Genomic DNA, 20,522 nt, shown 5'->3' with positions numbered 1-20,522 from the left:
ATGGAGATGTTTAGAGACTGGGACAAAAACACCAGATAGTATTTTAAATGAGAAATCCTTGACCACTGAGGGTAAAAAACAGAGTTCTACACCAGTTGTACAAACATATTGATATTTTAGTACCTAGTTGGCTTCTGTACACAAGCATGGTAATATGCCAAAGCATATTTTACGGTGTTCACACATTTCCAAGTTTTTCAAGATTTAAATCTCTGAGAAAATTGGGATAAATGAGGAAAGCTAAGTAGAGGTTATTCTTCTGACTTGTAATGATACAGACTGCAAATGTAGTTAGCTAATTACATTCTGTCTTCAGTCATGCCCACTTCCTGAATTGTACTGTTATCTTAGGAAGAAATAGCTTCTTTATTAGCTACTCACCGTTTCCTTAAAGTTACACATCCTGTAATTCACTTTCCAAGCCTATGTCCCCTAAACTCTTCTACTTTTCAGGATAGTCTATAGGCTTAACTTTTTGTTGGTTTTACCTTTACTGTATGCATTTTAATCTGCTTTATCATCTCTTCTAGCATAGTTTCCTTGTGTGTTTTCTCTGCCAACTCTCTGGAGCTCTCAGCTTTCAGTGTTACTTATCCACCTACAAATACCACTATTGTATGTGTCTCATCTCTTTCTCTTGTTCTTACATTCCTTTTTTCTCTGCTTTCTCCTCTTTCTTTTTTTGGTATTATCTAAGAATACATTTTTTATAGTACTTCTTCCTTCTCCTCCAAATAGCGACTTTCTAGTGCCTTTATTTCATATGGTTTTCAGGAACTGTATTGTTTGATGTCTGCATGAGTGTCACTTTTTATTGTATTTCATAATGTTAACTTCATATTTTCTTTATTCATTAAAATATTTGAAGCAAATAGATATTCACACCTCTAGACTATCAGAATCATCTGGATTAATTAGGACTAGTGAGCATCCAGTATATTTGGTAGCTCAAGACAGAAGAGTCCAAAAGTGCTGTGTAGAGATAGTGTATCAGCTTAGCTTCGGTGACCGAGCTCTCAGCAGATCTTCCCTAGGAAAACTAATTATGAGATAAATCTCCCAAACAAGCAGCTTCTGAACAGTTTAAGTGTTATGAACGTTGAATAAATGACTCATTCCATCTAGTAAGACATCTTACTCTGATGCAATCAATAAAGCAGTTGTGTAGTTCAGTAACAACTAGGAGGATTCGCTAGCTGCTCTCTACTCTGCTAAACATCTTTCATCTCACACAAACTAATGAACTGATGCAATATTCACAGGAGCCACTGAAAAAGTGTCAGAAGTGAGAAATGCTGAAGTATTCCCAGCTCCTGGACCTGGGAGGACACAGGACACTACCCTGTCCTACCACATCAGGGAGGAATGCTGGGGGCTTACCAAACCCTCTCGAACCCCACATATTTGGTGTTCTCCATCAGACAGGGCCTTTTGGTAGGGACCCAGCTCCTGTTTGGCCCAGCACCCATGGGTATGCTGTGTAAGACTTGTGTCCTCTAGTTCCATTGCAAATTTGCTCACCTACTGGACAACCGCTGAATTAAACCCCAAATAATCTGACAAATCAATATTAAAAAATAAATTGTGAGTCAGAGGGTTAAATTTTTAGAAGACATCTCAATGACTGTACCTGCAGCACGTGAATGCCAACACGGGCAGGTGACCTGTCTTGTCAGCTTTGTCTTAAGAGCTGCAAGTACAATTGGACCATACTTGTGAACTGCTCTAAAAATATCACCTCTGGACCATTGCAGACTTTCAAAACAACAGTCAGTGTCACATGTGAGCCCAAGACAACCACTTGCTTCCATGCATTGCAGCATCAGATGGATAATATCCTGAGTAAATACAGTTCATTACTGTTAAACTCAGATTGTCCCAACAGTTGCTTGTGCTCACAGGTTAGCAGATTCACTTGCAAAGACTTGATCCCATGTTACTTACAAAGACGAGAAGCACTGCATTGGTTTTCCTGAAGGATGAGGAGTATGGGATTGCAGCCTAGCATCCCGGGTTGCTTTGTCTGTAGTTCTGGAAACAAATTGGACAAAAATAAAAGAAAAATTATTAGAAATGTAAGGAAGAAGTGTTTCAGCCTTTGAAACACCACTTCTACCTTCTCTTTTCTTGTTTCTGTAATCTTTCCCTGCTTAGCATGCTATGTTACAAAATTACAGGTGGGGACTTTGAAGATTCCTTTACCACTTTTAATGATTTGCATTCTTTTAAGTTGTACTGGCTATCCAGATAAGGACACTTAAAGCACATTTGGTACTTAGTTGCATCTAATTATCTGTGAACACCATAATATTTTCAAGTCCTTAGCATTTTACAAGCAAAGAGTATCCAAGTTGTTTTATTTCGTTCTAAACAGTTCATCATTCCCAGTCAAATAATTGCCCTCTTTTTCCAATAGCTATTACTTTATAATAGCTATCAACTATATTTTTTAAACATGAGACACTAATTCTTGAGTACTTTTAAGTTTTTCAATTTTCATAGGGATTTATCACACATGAGTTTTTAAAAAATGGCAACTAAAAAGCAGCTATAAATAATATTTTCTTTTCCTAAACAGAGCAAGCTAATGGAGCATTCTTGTATCTCGTTTCAATTCTGGACACTCAGCTTGAATTGTAACTGCATTTATAACGCTATTATCTGAGCTTTGAAACTAAGATTCTCTTGACAAGGTTCTTGTGCCATCTGCTGTGTTCAGGAATTATTTTTGCCTGCTGTCTCTCAGTTCTTCCTCTGCCTCCTTGGTATCTTATTTCATTAGTGGCTACACCCTGTGAACAGAACAAACTCGGCTTTGGCATCTCTCACAGTTCTTCTAAGCTTAAAAAACGAAAGTGCCTATTTTTAATTGCATTGCTAAAAATCAGAGGGTTTTAGTGGATGGGACACATTCCTTTGTCTTCAGCCCAGATTATCTTTATCCTTTCTGCAATAATAATATTTTACTACCCAAATTCAGTCTGACACAAATACCTCATTCCTGATGTCCATTAGTTAATTCTTAAAAGGTGAAGTTGCAGATATGGGTAGGAATGAAACAAACATGTCACACACATTTGAATGTTTTTGCTTATAGCTTAATACCAAAAGCAGCAGCTTTGGCCAAAACCCTAGAATAATTCTTTCTTTGACAAGCTATGCAAACTTTATTTGGCTTAAAGCTGCTGTTTCAACACCTTTCAGGGAGTTCAGCACATTGTTGAGCTTCTCCCATTCTGAAGACTGTTATTGTTACGTATACTTTGTGTGTATCTATGAATCTTCTTAAGAGCAAGAGGCAAAGCAGACTTTGATAAAAGAATGAAAAACTAATCTGATAAAACTAACAATCATACACAAACACTCAGGTGAAAGAGCAACATGAGTAGTTATTCCGCAGATCTCATAATCCCGTGAGTCAAGACTATTTACAAGTTAATGGCATCAGTCTATATGGTAGCTGATTGTCTCTTGAGATTTATAAAAGAAACCACAAAAGCATTTTTAAAGAAATGCAGAAATAATGGAAGAACTAGGCCAGTTGGCTTATTAGGTAGTCAAATTGGAGATCAGAAGTTAACTGAATACCACATGCATGTGTGGAAAGTATGCATGTGTTTATATATGGGTGCATATATGTAGATAAAAATAATTATGTTTGTAATTGCTTCCTCATCTCATTTCATATTAAACTTCAGTCTGTCAAGGTTGTCTTTTCTTCAGTGCCTTTGTAAGATGTAACATTCTGATGTCAAATCATACAACTGCCAAGCCTTTTTTATTCTCACAAAGCTCTTAGTGACTGGAATGAATGTTGGGAACTGATTTGCACTCTTTAGCATCTGCAGAAGCTATGTAAATGTACAAGAAATGAAAGGGAGATTTATAGCGCCATTATTATGGTCTAACAGCAGTATTTCAGTAATGCTTCCTTCTAAGACTTCTCTTTGCTAATTTTCATGCTTGCCATGGTTTTTGTTTCATTTACATCACAGCTAAAGATGTCTAGCATGCTTTCAGACCTAAATATAATTAAATGCAAAGTAACCTAAAGCATGTAAGACCAGGTAAAAAGTATGCTTTTATGACAGTGAGATAATCAATACAATTACTTACGTTATATGATGATTTAACATAGATGTGGGGATCGTAAGCAGGTTTCTCTAGGGTATGAAATTATGCCACCAATTTGTACAAAACAGATTTTCCTTTAGCATTATAATCACAGTTACTGATGAAACACGAAATGACTATTGTTTTCTGAAATTCTGTCCAAAATCATGAACTAGCCTAAATCAGTATTTTAAACTCAAATGCCCCCAATAAAGTTCTCAATTTGGGATATTCTCCCCAGATCTTACTCTTTGGAGTTTCCATGTGTGTCACCGAAGGACATGGAGCCATTGAAATTCAAGTTTTCGGTAGGTAATTCTTTGTGCTGGCGCATGTATTGATTGCCTTTTATCTACCTGTATATGCATCTGTACAGCATCACTGTCAGTGCTTTTCACCCTGAGAGAACACAGAGGCATCTTACTAGTGCAACATGTGATAGCAGTGTAAAATTTGTGGGAGTTTCTTTTGTGGGTTTAAGTCATAAATTCAGAAGAGGCATTTGGGTTTTCATGCTTCCTGCTCACTCTGCATAAAGTTCTGCTTAGGAAGCGCATAGAAATGCTTGTTTCATCCTGAGACATGATGTTGCCTGGCTTCATGGCTCACTTTGGTCCTGTGCCAGGCAACTGCTTGTAGGATGGATGCATGTGGCCCTTGGATTTGTCTCCTGCTCTAGTAGGGCCTTAACACTTCCTGCAATGAAAGGTTGAGACACACAGTTATTCCAAGTTACCCAGCTTGCGATCTTTCATAGGACAGCCAGAGAATCACTGGCAGTCCCCTCAGCTAAGACAGAACCACTTGGATGCTTTTAATTACTCTGAAGTACTGTAGGTCTCCATACCAGTGAGAAGCCTAATACTTTTCTCTTATTAGACTTTGCTTTTGTATTTACTAGAGAAAGAGCCTGTTACTGGTGGTAACAACAGATGAAAATGACAAGCCCAGAATTTGTATGGCAAGCCCGTGCTTAAGAATAAACATCACAAATAGCCGCTGGCAGCCTTTTATTTTCAAAGGTTTTGCCTCTTGTGCAGTTTTGTGACTCACGGGGTGGTCCTGACTTTGGCAAAGGAGAAAATCTATCCTTTCACTTACTGTGGTTAAAGCGTCAATATTCACCTTATTGGCAGTTCCTGTAATCCTGTTCTTACCACTGTAGACCATTCCTGTGCTCAGGTGCCATCTTTTTACTTCAGGCAAATCAGAGGTACAGAGTCAGGTATAATACCTGACTTTTGACCAAGTACAATTGATCTTTCTTGGTCTGTTTTCTTTTTCCTACTTGGGAATTCTAGAGGCCCTTTAATCAGTGTGCTCATGCTCTCTTGAACAACAGTATATCCTTCTACTTGCCTCTGAAAATTCCTGTTATCTTTCAAAGACAGATATGGTTTCCCTTTTTCCACTTCTCCTCTGTGCTTTTCATATACTTTGTACTCAGAAAGAGACAGCAGAAAAAAAAAACCAAACCTGCTCAAAATAGTTTATATGCTTCTGATGTCAGAACGTTTTGCCAAATGAAGCCCACAGAGATTAATTGTCTCTTTGTCCATTACAGTTGGATAAAATGATTTTAGAGTGACAAGTGACTAAAGGCATAATCTAGTAACAAAGCAATTTCTTTCCACATCATTTTCTATGGCATTTGTGGTTTGTGTCTTTGTTCTCCTACTCTACATGACTACCATTTTTCCTTCAGAATTTTTAAGTGTCTGCAGGGGACAATCACAAACCGAAGACAAAACCAGATTATTTACCAGTAACTCGAGTTCTCCTACATGATCATTTTCTCCACAGAACCATTCCATCTACCCCCTCCCCGATTTTCCTATTCAGAGACAGATTTTTACAGTCAGTTGGGAATGAAGTAGGAGGGTGTAATAGTGACTCACACATCTGCTGGAGGTAAAATGGCATTCAATGCATGCGCTAGTGCAATTTGTACTTACCTGAAATTTGACAACTTCAACAGCTCTTTGATGTCTGACATGGCGTTCTCATAAATTTCTCTAAAGACCATGAATCTGTGGAAGAGGTTACCCCTCCCCCCAAAAAAGGGAAATTCAGTTACTGGTAAGTAATACAGTTTTATTAAAGATGTGAAACCATAAGGATTCCTGCTTATCCCCGGTAACCTGTAGTAACCATGCCATTTACTTATTTAGTGTACCAAACTGATCATCATTACTAAAATATTTTACACTGAATATAAATGAACTAAACATTCCAGAATCTTTTCATAATTTTTATTATATGAAAATTTCAAAACACACTTGGCAGAATCTTGAAGGCAAAGAGTTTTCCGAGAGCGTGAGATGGTACTAAATTTGCTAGACTTAAGATGTAAGATGTTTTTATCTCCCTGTAAAATTTGCCATTTGTATGGCTCTGATTCCAGAAATATAAAATCTCTACCTGATTTCAGTTGCTCAGAATGAATTCCTTTAAAAATAATACTAAATTCCCCTGTAGGCCTTGACCCAAAGCTAAATGAAGTAATTCAATTATCTGGGCTTTGGATCCCTAGTTCAAGTCTGTAACATTTAAACATAGTTAAAGTGCTTCGAAACAAAGGAAAAAAGATGCTTAGGGAAATTACTAAGCAACATCTGGTGTGTTCATGTCTGCTTCATTCTATTCAACCGTGAAACAATGTTTTTCTTCTTTGCTATGTTATAGGTAAAATGTGTAAAAGAAAATATCGTTATAAATAATCTTTTAAAACAATCATGTTTCTGCCTAACCATCAAAGCATCTTTCTATTTGCAGACATCTAGAAGCAATAACTTTCTTACTTGTAAATACTATAAACTTTCATCCTATGCAAGAAGTTATCAGAATGGCTTCTAAAGACTTTTCTGAAACCTTCCATTTTTTGTCCTTATTAAACTTTCTTTTTTCTCAAGCTCCTCATAATCTACATTGTGACTTCCTGTGTTTATAAAACTTTTCATGTTTATTTCAGTGCCAGTTTATATTCATTCTAATTACAGTTTTCCAGTTTTGATCTTTAAGGGAAAACAGTATATAGGAACAAGCTCTCAAATAATTATTTTACTGACAGAGTTTTGTTTGATTTCAGTCAGCTAGTCTCAGTGAGCTCAGAATCAGACCCAACCTGATAACCAAAAGATTATCAGTAGATGCATAATTCACTATACCCTATGACCAGATTAGGAGGGAATATTTCTGGGAACACATCAATTGCCAGGGACAGGGGAAATGATGTGTCCATAGCTTAAGTCTGACCAAATTCTAGTGTAGAATAGTAGAGGAGACAGACATTGTAATTCCACTCAGCGTAGAAGTTATATTGTGTGAAAAATGCTTTTTTGGTTTAAAGAATAGTACTAGGAACAGAAATGCTAACTCACTGTTGTACTTTCTTTTTATGTAGATACCCTGCAGTCACAGCTTATCAATATGGGTGTTATTCCTACATTAGTGAAATTGTTGGGTATTCATTGCCAAAATGCAGCTCTGACAGAGATGTGCCTTGTTGCATTTGGCAATTTAGCAGAACTTGGTAAGTCCATAATATTAATCTCAAATTTATATCCAGTTTTCATAAAGTTTAGTATTAAGACTAACAAAAGCCTTGCACTGATGCTTGTTCCATGCCTTTTTGTAAATTCAAAATTTAAAGCAAACAGTTTCTGCTTATTGTCTCCAAAATCTATAGTTGTCTTCCCCCCCTTCAGTAACTGAAATTTGAGTACTTAGAACAACCGTATGTTTTACGTTAACATTCTTCAATGCAACTAAGCACACTCTAAATCATCTAAACAGTATTTCTTGAGCATTGCTACTTACTGTGAATTATTTATTAATAATATAAATAATGTATCCTGGTGTAGCACCATAAAGTTATATCAGGATTAAATCTGGCTCATGGAAATCACTGAATGAAACTGAGACAGTCACAGTTCATAAATCTGCCTACACAATATTGTTTTAGATGTAGAGTTTTAACATGTTCCAGTCTAAATACTTGCATGTATAAGTCACGAATGCTACTACTAAGCTATAGATGTTATTTTTAGCAAGCGTAGTTACAGCTTCACTTACTTAAACTGAAGTTTGTGGTCCTGCTATGATCCAATGTCTTTGCAAGTGGATTAGTTTTCATTTGAATTCCACCAAGTGTAAACCAACAGGTTGTTAGAGCCTGTGTTTTATCATCACTTATGTTGTACGTTGCTGTTCTTCTGCTAAATTATTCTATGAAATTTTAGTCTTAGGGGGTTTTTTTTTATGCACTGGAGTACAGTAATATAGCAGTTACAATATCATCCTGTATTTCTAAGACAATTCATCAGTTCAAAACATGAAAAATTTATCTGTGAGTTTGTACTATTTGGAGGCCTGAAGTTACTCACAACTGTTCTAAGTTCATAGATTTTAAGGCCAAAGAGAATATAGTGTTCTCTAGTGCAGTCTGATCACATGCAGAATACCTTTGCTTATAGCAGGCAAGTCAACATCAACTTAACACATCTACAACAGAAAGAACCATCAAAATAGCACTAAAGAAATCAATAGATGAAAGATCTTCAGTATGGGCACTGTGTATTGTGTTTGCATAGCAGAAAATATAATGGAGTTGTATCCTGGAAATTCTAGTGCTTAAATGCAACTAAAGTCATAAGGATATTAAATATAATAAATGGAATCTTCACCGAGAACTGTATTACCTTTCCCTGTTTAGAAAGATTCAGCTCTGTCCAGTTGGGTAATCAGAACCATGGGAAACAAGCTTAGTGGCAGCTGCTTGACTTCCTGTTCCCATACACAGATAAAGATGCTTGTTCTTTAAGATTGGCACAAAATTAATTTAGCTTGCAATACTTTAATCTCCCTTAAGCAATATCTTAGTCAATCACATCGTAACTGTAATATTTTATTTTTGCCTTGTAACTTCAGGGAATTTTATTCTGAGGTTGTAATTTTTCATCACTTAAGAGACAACTGCATTGTGCAGATCCCTTGAGAAGCATTATATGAAACTTACTCTGTGTCAAAGCAGGGCAAAAGCCCAATAAATAGAGTGATGGTTCTGCTTTTAAAAATACTGGAAAGGTCAAAATTCCACTTAGAATATGCTACGCAGTCATGCATATTGAGAGAAAACAACAATGGGACATGCACAAAAGGGTCTAGATCTGCACTTCGTGCTTTTCCCCAGTCCTTTGGGTCACTTCTACATTAAAATAATCCCAAGCCACTCATTAGAGCAGTAGCAAAGGTGCTGGAAGGTTTCCTAACTACAGATGGCTCTCAGGAGGTGGCAACTGAAGAATGCAGAACACCAGCCCTACCACCTGCATCCCCTGTAATACTGCCAATGAGGAGGAATAAGATACAGGCAATGGAACAAGAGATGCTTTTGTTGAATCCACATATGAAGAACTGTTATCTACTGGCTGACCTCCTAGTAGCAAGCTAGCCCATCTGTAAAGCTGCTTTATCTGTTTAGCGTGAAATGGCCCTGCAATAGCTATGCACAGATTTCAAAGGAAGTGTCACCATCGTGAAACCATGTAAATGTTAAAGCATTCAGTTATGACTCTTCCTCTCTCCCATAAAAAATGCAGTACATAATCTGCTAGTCTTCCTGTTAAACTGAGAGCAATTAAGGACTATATATGTATTTTTGTAATGTTCCTGTTACTATAGCTACCTTTACATGCTGTTGGGCAGAAACAGCCCCAACAGCCTTGGCCATATATTTAAAAGCCTTAATTATAAGTCAGGTCAGTGCATTTAACTAAAGTGTTAAGACATTTTTCTTTTCACTTAGTGACAAGCACAAGTCTATTGTTCTTGTCTGAAGAGCACTATTAGTCATCTTACTGAATAAACCTGGTAACAAAGAGAAGAAAATGAGTCCTACCTTTTGATGTGGTTTGTTTACTTGATACTGTTTTTTTCCTTTTGCTTCACAGAGTCAAGTAAAGAGCAGTTTGCCTATACGAACATTGCTGAAGAGCTCGTGAAACTGTTCAAGAAGCAAATAGAGCATGATAAAAGAGAGATGATTTTTGAAGTTTTGGCTCCCCTGGCAGAAAATGGTGAGAATTGGATTTTTCTTCTTCCTTACACTATTTTTTATTCATTCCCTTATATGTAATTTGGTATACTGGTGTCTTTTTCAGGGACTAAATGCAGTGTAACTGGCTGCTTTGTCCACAAGCCACCACAGCTGATCCTTGTGGTGATATTTGTATATAAAGTGAATAGGCCTTAATTGTCTGAGCATGTGATAGGAGCCAACAAATTGTTGTTGGCTCCTGTCAATAACAATCAGCCACCTCTGATTCACTGTGTAGATGATTATATTTTATTTCCCTGAACCTGTGGTGGGAATATCAAAAGCCACTTTTTAGAGGGCTTTACAACACTTGTCTGCAAAACACTGGCTCAAGCGTTCATAGTCTATTACAGCACCAGGACATCAGTCATTGCATCATTTCCTGGGATCATTGAACAACTGGCAGTTCCATTTCCCATGCACATTATTTTTGCAGGGGGTATGTTAATTGCAGAGCTCAGCACTCTTCCCTCACTGTTCATTGACAGATCATATGAATTTAATATGGGCGTTTGGCAGCATAAATTACGGTAGCCCCAGGAGACTCAAGTTTCATTCATTGCTCAAGCTGGAGCAGAAAGTGCTATGTGCCCGATCACCCCTCCAGGATGTTCCTCCCCAGGGAGTTCTGGGTGGTTTGCATCATCTGCCATCTGCCCTTAATGGAAACAAAGAAATGAGTTAACAGGTGGAGCTGGACTGAAGTGGGAAGCAGTTCTGAGTATTGAAGACATCACAGTATTTGATTGCTCTATAATCTTGTTTTAATCACTTCAGCATTAAAGCATGTTTGAATGGAATAAATTATTAGACAAATTGTAAACTAAAGATTTAGGTTTCATCTTACTCTGTTGTACACATAGACTCTCTCTCTGTCTGGTTTACATAGTATAAATCGAGACAAATTTTTACTTCAGTCTAAAATTTATTTTCTTTTAAGTGGTATATGAAAACAGGATTCATTTTTTCAGTTCTAAAAATGCACATTTTGCCAAAACATATTAGTTTTTTATACCCTAATTAGCAAGTTGCTCAGAAATAGTTCCATCCTTGGAGACTGACACTGAATTGGGTTGAACCTTTTGCGAGTTTGAAATATTTCAGTTCAGATGCTTAATTTTTCTTAGACTATGTTTTATAGTCACAATACAATCTGGTAAGTTTACTGCTGCTGAATGTAACTCAGGTGCTTGCATGTTAGAGGTAGTCAGCCAAGCTCCTCCACCCTGGGTTCAGGGCATACTTAAATGAGTTCACTGTGCAGGTACTGTCTAGGTGCTTTTGATTGTAAATAATAAGCAATAACTCAAGAAGCAAAAACATCTAAATGAAGCACTTGCAGAGTCTGGATTTTAGTGGCTAGGGTTTTTTTGAGGGTTGTGTTTTGTTGTTGTTGAAGCACACTAGTGTAGCAATTTATATTTCAAATCACAGAACATCTGCAACCTGGTATTCTGTAACTAAGGGAACTCTAGTTTTTAAAGCACCTCAGTGCAAAAGTGCCTATTTAAAAAAATCGCAACTGGGTATTTTGCATTCCCTAACAAAGTTCATGGGAAGGTCAGGCACTCTTAGAGAAACAATGAATATCACTCAGGCAAAAAGCCTTGTGATAACAGGAAATTGAGAGTCAGACACATCCTTCACCAGAGATAGAACACTTTCGCACACCCAATAAGCTTTGGCCTTTGAAAATATTTTAACTTAGTTAAACTCCTCATTGTTGAAACACCATTCCATGTGGAAAGCTAAGAGAAATCCATTTGTTTGCCTATTTCTGCAGAGGTTTGTGACTCTGCTTTCTAAAAATCAGCGTGCAAAACCCACCTGAATCACTTTCACATAATAAAAAGACATAACGCAGCATCAGACGACCTGCCATTCCACTTAACAGAAAGGGAGGTTAGGCATTAAAGGAGGTTGCAAGCTTCAAGTTCACAGGGAAATATCTGTCAAAGATGGTTTCGTAGAAAAAATACAAAAAATATTGCTCCTAAGTCCTGTATCACCACCTAAAAAACATGCCTATCACCTTATCTGTTGAGCCTTGTTGCCAATACATAAGAAATTAGTTTGCCTCATCGGTTTCCAGTTTTTCTTCAGTAACAAATTTCTCTTACAACCCAGCCTTTTGGATTTGGCCTTACAGTACTCCTGCATTTTTTCAGGAATCTTGGCTCAGCTAAACAAAATGGGTGATTACTTGCTCAGATTTCATCAAAAAGTTCTATATTTTATACATGCATGTCTCAGTGAAGTCAGTAGCTCTTCTGCATGTGAAATAGAATAAGAAACCCTAACTTTGTTCTGCCACACAGTCCAAAGTCTTTGGAAAGCCCAAACACAGCACAGTCCTTATGAGTCTGCTGCATGATGACTGAGATGGCAGAAGTTTGCTGTAGAGAAATACCCTCATTTTTGAGAGGGGAAGAGCAGCGCCATACAGCTTCAGTGTACAGTGGTGCTCTACAGGTGGTCCAGCGCTGGGGAATGCCTGGTAGATGAGTAGTAAGAGAAGATGGCCCTGAAAACTTAAATAAGTCACAGTTTTATCTACATAAGGTGTCAGTGCCACCATTGACATCACTACTTTATTTCACGGCCTGTCCTGTGTATATGTACAGTAGATGTATTTAAAATCATGATTCTGAGCCCATTATCCATGCTGTTCTTCAGATGTCATTAAACTGCAGCTGGTTGAAGCTGGCTTGGTGGAGTGCCTACTTGAGATTGTCCAGAAGACTGTGGACAGTGACAAAGAGGATGATGTTGCAGAGCTTAAAACAGCTTCTGATCTTATGGTTTTATTATTGCTTGGAGGTGAGTACGCTGTGTCACTATCTTCTGCAAAACAACATCAGATATGTGTAATGCCATTTAGCTGCTGAATTTTACTGTTTATTAGTTTTCTAAATAATCTAGAGGACTTGCTACCTGCCAGTTAACATTTAATAGGTCAGATTTTGCCTCTTATCCCACTGCAGGACTGAATCAACTGCAGTGAAGCCAGCAGAGCTTCACAAAAATAAAGAAAATAATTTTCCCTAACAAACACTTTGGCTCGCTGACTGTCTATGCTTTTTTACCCCAGATGAATCCATGCAAAAGTTATTTGAAGGAGGAAAAGGCAGCGTATTCCAAAGAGTCCTTTCATGGATTCCTTCCAACAGCCATCAGCTACAACTTGCAGGAGCATTGGCTATTGCAAATTTTGCCAGAAATGGTAAGAATAGGCCATAATAGCTTATGTAAATTTATCTGTGCCCTTCTATCATTCACTGTCTGTACAGCTACAAAAACTGCGTGTCACAGTAAAAAGTTGGTATTGAGCTATACAGCAACATCAGTATTTTTATACTTTACAATCCTGAAAAGCATCAAGCTTACTTTAAAAATATTGTTTCACATTCGCAAAGAGGTATAGGGGATTTCCGCCTTCTTCAGTGTTTCTTACATCACTCATCTAAATTTGTCATGAGCACTGCAACTCCCATTGATGATGGTGGTCAGATTCTCAACAATGAAATCTTGAAAAGAACAAGGAAATAATCCTCCTATTCTTAAAAAGCTCTTGTAAAAGTCTTAGTAGTAATTTTCCACTAACAAGTAACTTGTCTTATCCTGCATAGACGGAAACTGCATCCATATGGTGGATAATGGCATAGTTCAAAAGCTGATGGATCTGCTAGACAGACATGTGGAGGATGGAAATGTAACTGTGCAGCACGCAGCACTGAGTGCTCTCAGAAACCTGGCTATTCCTGGTAAGCCTCACTTTGCACTGCTACTTAGCTAAAGGTGAAATTCTGTTCTCCCACTGCTCCCCTCTAGGCAGTCTAGAGGCAGGTCACACTGCTGCTTTTCATTCAGGCCCATCACTGCTTTCATGTCTTTTGCACAGCAGTGGTGACAAGCAGTTTTTTAAATACATCACAGGGCTACTGACTGTCATTTGCCACTTTGATCCCACAGTATTATCCCCACCAAGGAAAGGGCAGCTTTGTAATAGGCCAGGAGCTAAGGAGGCGTCAGATATGATTTCTTAATCCTTCCTGTCCAGAGCACTGCATTTGTTTTGTTACTCATTTGTTTCACTTGGGGTCTCTCTCACAGCTGAGGGTTCCACCAAAAAGCAGTGCCCACTTTGCTGAAACACTGCATCTCACTGTAACTTATGAGGCTTTGGCAAATCCCAAATTAGAGCTGGACATAGACTGTTAGAATAGCTAGCTCACTGCAATTAGTTACTGTTTGTAGGCAATGAACTGAATGCTAATTCTGTCATTTTTAATAACTTAATTTGTATAAATTTTGATTACCCAAGCATAAAAGGCAGAGCATATGCACACAAAAACAAAGCAAGTCTAATTTTTGTGTATGATTCCTCATACCAAGCCAAAAAAGTAAGTCTTTCATCCATTTAACCTTGTTTTACTATTTTCAGTTTTGACAAATCACAACTTCCTAAAAACAACCATTCATACATACATAAACCCATGCAGCAGTAGTGGTATGCCGCCTTTCTTAGGTGAGTAATTCTATTAGCTTCCATCAGTCAGCAAGCTTCTCTGTAGCCTATGCTCAGGGATGTCTGCCAGAGACCTACATAAAATTTCATGTATCTTGTTACAGAAAAATGGGCAAGTAGTAACAGGCCTCAGTGACTAACTGCTTGTTAAACACCACTGACGATGAAATAAATACTTTTATCGAAGTAAAATATTGGACCAAGTTTGCACCTTACATATATTTCAGAGAGCTCTATGAAAGCGGAGAATAGACAAAGGAGTCTGGGGTGGGGGGAACAGTACACCGACTATAGGCTCCAGCCATGTCAGGCTACAAATAGAATAATACCGGAACGGGGTAAGACGTTATTTTGCTGATTGGATGCTTTAGTTCCTTTGCCTATATGAAATAGAAGAATGTTGTTGGGACTCAGAGAAGTTTTGTCATATTTTGGGGTGCAAGCACTAGCCTGGGCTTCTACTTGACTTCTTTGGAAGACCCTTTTCCTAGATCCTAGACCAAGAGGGTAAAGTCTAATCTTCAGCTTACATTCAGGCAGAACACTGAAAATCAGATGCACACGGTAGGAGAAAGCGCTTAATTTCGCACCTGTGTCTTAGCAACTGTGACGATTTTTCCACAACACAGTACTGTCAGCGCACACTCACGTTCCTGAGGTCTGTGTTCCAAAGCTACATTTCAAACTGTGTCTGAAAACTTGCTTCAAGACCATCTTGGAAATAAACTGCATCTTCCAGAAATGCTCTTGAGATCATCCCTGTTCTTTATTCATGCAGTTGTAAATAAGGCTAAGATGCTATCAGCTGGTGTTGCAGAAGCTGTATTGAAATTTCTCAGATCGGAGATGCCCCCTGTTCAGTTCAAGCTGCTGGGAACATTAAGAATGTTAATAGATGCACAAGGTAAAAATAAACTGTTCTCTATGTTAAGTGATTCTCTTTGGTTCAGTCTGTAATATGCTGCCAAGATTCTTAAAAGGGAGAAGCAGAGAGGTTTTTAAAATTTTACTCCTGAAGTCTTGAAATAACTCTAATACATATGCAAAGGGAGAGGAATGTGGGTTGGTTTTTTTTCAGAACTCCTGAATTGACTGCCAGGGACCCTTGGAATAGGTGTCAAATGCTTATTTACTTTTGTATTTCAGAACTCTCCTACACTGACACTTTACAACTATGTATTGAGGCCTGTTTCAAGCTACCACTCCTGTTTTGCTGTTCACTTTCTGCATTTCCTGGCTGTACCTACCTCCCTGGAACAGACTAAAGCACTAAATTGATAAACTGTGATTTCAAAATGAACAAGCACCTTTTAGTTTAACAGCTTGTTCCAGGATGGGGATTTATAAAACCCCAAAGTAGTTATTTTTGACCCAGCCCTGCAGATTTTTTCAAAAGATCCATTCTAGTTCTAGCAAAGTATTAGATGTGAAATAGAAATTCACTGAATAAACTAATGTGACATAGTCCATAAAACCAAATCTAACCAACCACAGTGCTTCCTCCTGGTTCTACATTTTTGAGCTAACTCACCTGGGAGTGACATCACCTGTATTTTCCCTAATCAATGCACAAGCCTCAGTATCTGGACTGAAAAGTTGTTTTCAAAAAGTGGATTATAAATGTTTTCCTGAATTTTGTGTCCATTTTGACTGCTGCACTTGCTTCCATTCAACCTAGACTTCTCCCACTGTTAACGCAAGCTAGCGTAGTTCTACTAACACCTTCTAGTTAGTAACTTTCAGCTTATTTTTCTAGCACTTGCTTTAAAAAGTGACAACTTTTTTGTTGTGTTGTTGGCTCTGGTACCATACAGCAGAAGCAGCTGAACAGCTGGGCAAAAATGTCAAACTGGTAGAACGACTGGTGGAGTGGTGTGAAGCCAAGGATCACGCAGGTGTGATGGGAGAGTCCAACAGACTACTTTCTGCACTTATACGACACAGCAAATCAAAAGTAAGTTAGTGGTGAAAAGGTCAGTTTGTAAGAATGAAGAGTTACCTTTGCACTTGGTATCGGTAACTAAGCCTTCCGGTATGTAATCCTTCTGGAGAGCCAGGCTGGTTAATTCATGTGTTACATCTGTTCTGCCTCCAAGACGTGCTAGTCAGACATAAGTGACAGGTTTAAGTGCTCACTGGAACTATGTAGTTAAAGAAAAAATGAAGTCATTAAACGAAGCAGAACACTTTCAGAGTGACAGACCAGCTGAAGGAATACTGCTAGGATTCACATGGCTATGTCCTGACTCATTTTTATTTACATTGTATCCTGTAGAAATTCAGCATGACATACTACGTTTTAGTAATGCTATATATGAAGAATCATTGCACTCAATTGTTATGATCTTGCCATATATTTATATAAAACTGAGTTCCAGATAAAGTCTGTTCCTCTGTTGTTCTTTTAGCATATTTCAGAGTTTTAAAAGTCTAACAAACTAGAATTCCAAATTCTAACAAAAGCTTGCTTGTGTATAGCAAAAGGTACAATATTAAAAGAAACTGTGGGACAGATGAGTTCTGACCCTCCCATCACATCTGCATCAACTAAATACCTTTACATAAGCAGTCCAAGTCCACTATCCTTGCTCAAGAGAGTATTAGACAAACATAACCTGAAAAACGACAAAAGCATCTCTTCTGGAAACAAGCTATTTCAGGCTTAGACTTCATTTCTCACATTCACCCGTATGAACACAGGCTGCATGACTGAACTTAAATAGCAAGCATGATGTTGAGAACTCAGCCTTTAACAGTGACCTCTTCATTCATGCATGGCATTTGTGAAGTCAAAAGCATATCGTTGGCTTGATCTATACTGAGCCTGTCCCAAAACAAATCAGCAGGCCTTACAGAGATGTAAATCTGCTCATTTCTAATATTACTGTCTCTTTCTAGTGCCCATTCTCTGTTTTATATTCAGCCTCTGAAACTGATCAGGTTTCATTTTTTCTGAGTTCTCATTGTTTATACACCCCACACACAGTCCTCAGGTGTCATGGTTTAAGCACTGAACCCAGGACACCAAGATGCATGCACTGGTGGCAAATGCTGCCACAGATGCAATTATCAATATTCTCTACAGGAAAACAGAATTCAGCAATAGAGAGATGGTATTGATGGCATCAAATAGGTATTAATATAGAAGTTAACAGAATTATCACACATGAACTTTGATGTGGTTTGCGTAGTCATAGAGGAAACCTGGAAGAGGAAAAGAGATGAGACGGTGGGGGTTTTAATGCTTTTACTGCCCTCTAGGTTTGAATTATGAGTACAACTACTGTTCTTGCAGCACACTGGATTTGAGTTTAGTCTTTAATTTTAAAGGATTTGGGATAATATTTACAAAGGCAACAATAGTTCAGAAAACTTATGTCTCATTCTAAAAAAGTGAAGTGGGTATTTGTGAGTTAAGCCACACTTAACGCCAAACCTGACTGTTGTCACCTCTTCTGTCTATTGGGTACTGCCTTTTAGAGGGTGATGTTCACCTACAAAGTAAAAGATTTTACATCAGAGGTGCTGATCGATTCCCAGAATTTATATAGTCAAAATTGTACACCAATTCTAACAAATTAGCAGTTCCCATATTATTCAGTGAAGTCTCAAAACTACTTTGGAGTTCCACCAGAAAATCACAAACAATAAAACACATCACTGCAAATAAGGAAAAGTATAAGAACACTTACATGCTTACATACATTATGTCATTCGGGGGGCGGGGGGGGAGGGAAGGGTTTAAATATGAAATTCTTTAGTCATTAGGCTATGACCTGTGCCACTAGCACCATCAGTATGACTACCTGAAAATATTTCAGTTTTCAAGGATGAAGATCATACTGTGTTTCCTTGCATCAAGAACATCACTGCATAGCCTGTGCAAGCACTGGAACAGAAATCATTCTAAGCACATTTATCACTTTATGAGTTCTGGCTTGCGGCTGAAGTTAGAAAGGGATGTCATCCTTATATCAAGAAATAGCTACTATTTCAAAACTTTGTGCACCTACAGAACAAAAAAAATAAAAAAATAATAAAAGCCAGACCACATTTCCTTGAACAGTTTTTCCCTTCGGCATGCCAGTACGTGATTTTCAGGCAAACATTTCTGCAAGTATTTTGGGGACATATAATTGTGAAAATATTTGGTGCAAACTCACTTTTTAATGATAATTAACAAGTAATAAAAGGCCTGCAAACACCAGAAATCTTTTTTCATCCTTTGTCGCATATGTAAGTTGGGTCAAATTTTAGATTGCATGTTTTTAAACTGCTTTAAAGCCATTTAACCAGTCAACATTTTCGTTTCTTAGATACTGGGCAACAGTTCATTTAATTGCTGGCTTTAGAACAGAAACCAAAACATTGTTATCCCATAATTATCCATTCCTAACCTGCTTTATATTTGAAGGAAAATTCCATAATACTTCAAGAGAATGCTCTTCATTTTCCTGCCCATTTCCAAAAATCTCTTTTTTAAGTACATCATTTCTACTGCATAGTAAGGTGTAATATTTGTGATCTCACACCTCTGAACACTTCAAAGAAACTGAAAATTCATGGAGAGAGATTAAGGATTTGATGACTTCGTTAAAACTATGTTCTTGTGTCTCTTTATCCCAAATATGTGGTTTGTTGGGTGCTTTTGATAAGCTGCTCTGAACATCACAACATTAATAAGGGAAAATTAATCATCTTTGTACACCAGCGGAATTCAAACATAACAAAAAGCACTTGTTAGGCAATCGATGGCACATCACAAGAACTTGAGTTACACAGTGTAACTTGGAAAAGAGTCAGTTATGTGCGTCTTAGTTATGTGGTTAACTGGTTTTCATTAACAGGTATCTTAAAATTGCAGTGTAATGCAGATCATCTATAGGCCCACATGCATGTACATTCATGTATAAAGTGATTATATGTGCATAAAGCCAAAGCATATCCTTACCCAAAGATAACACAGCATCCACAATTTCACTGTTTAATACAGTTTGTATGTAACAGGTTTTTTTCTATTTCTATTTATTTTAGGATGTAATTAGGACCATTGTACAGAGCGGAGGCATCAAGCATTTAGTAACCATGGCAACCAGTGAACACGTAATAATGCAAAACGAAGCTCTCGTTGCACTGGCATTGATAGCGGCTTTAGAGTTAGGTGAGTATCCCAGCAGTGAACTGTCTTCTTTCCAGTCTGTGCCCAAGAGAGGTTGCAGCAGGAAAGCTGTGCGAGTTTCTTTTGCAATGTAGAACAGCCTCCTCCTTCCCCTTGCCTTTCAGTAGCACAGACATGTAATTCATGCAGACAGGCAGGCAATCAGGTCATGCAGCAAACTGGAGTTTGCTGGTAATACAGTGTCTGCTCCATCATTCTGGCAGTTGACCACATGATCTAGAAAGGGCCTTCAACATAACTTTCAAATTTTGGGTAAAACCCAGAAGGCTACAGGGAACAAAATCGTACTGTAAGAGTGGAGACTACATGACCTAACCTTCACATTCCCACACAGGACTGATTAATCCCCTTTGAGAGGGCTTACCAAAGCAAAGCTTTCACCTACCTGATTAGTGAGAGCTAGAGAATACACACAAAGGTGGATAATGTCCCAAAAATGTCTTAATGAAGTTCCACAGAAATGAGTGCAAAAGTTACCATATGAAGGCCTTTGTCATACCTCAGCTTACCAAACAAAAGGGCAAATGCCCACCAGAGGTTTTGTTTATCCTATCTGCTTGCTTATTAACTAAGGTAAGGAATTAAAGCAATATTACTTAGTATCA

The 20,522-nt window shown here is 37.9% G+C and overlaps 1 protein-coding gene across 1 annotated transcript in view; it reads left to right on the top strand.

Moving 5' to 3' along the window:
- The window catches only part of RAP1GDS1 (RAP1, GTP-GDP dissociation stimulator 1), a gene marked incomplete at its 5' end in the record, with an annotated part of 63,711 nt that overhangs the window by 38,163 nt on the left and 5,026 nt on the right, over positions 1 to 20,522 (top strand). The window contains 8 exons of the mRNA XM_010024846.1: positions 7,517 to 7,645; positions 10,065 to 10,190; positions 12,887 to 13,030; positions 13,302 to 13,433; positions 13,840 to 13,974; positions 15,517 to 15,642; positions 16,553 to 16,692; positions 19,773 to 19,899. Of these exons, the coding sequence (XP_010023148.1) occupies positions 7,517 to 7,645; positions 10,065 to 10,190; positions 12,887 to 13,030; positions 13,302 to 13,433; positions 13,840 to 13,974; positions 15,517 to 15,642; positions 16,553 to 16,692; positions 19,773 to 19,899 (1,059 nt within the window). The remainder of the gene's footprint in view (positions 1 to 7,516; positions 7,646 to 10,064; positions 10,191 to 12,886; positions 13,031 to 13,301; positions 13,434 to 13,839; positions 13,975 to 15,516; positions 15,643 to 16,552; positions 16,693 to 19,772; positions 19,900 to 20,522) is intronic.

This window comes from Nestor notabilis, unplaced genomic scaffold (assembly GCF_000696875.1).
Source record: "Nestor notabilis isolate BGI_N333 unplaced genomic scaffold, ASM69687v1 scaffold7982, whole genome shotgun sequence".
NCBI lineage: Eukaryota > Metazoa > Chordata > Aves > Psittaciformes > Psittacidae > Nestor > Nestor notabilis.
The sequence above is the reverse complement of the archived record's forward strand: the minus strand, read 5'-3'. Positions and strand labels throughout refer to the sequence as shown.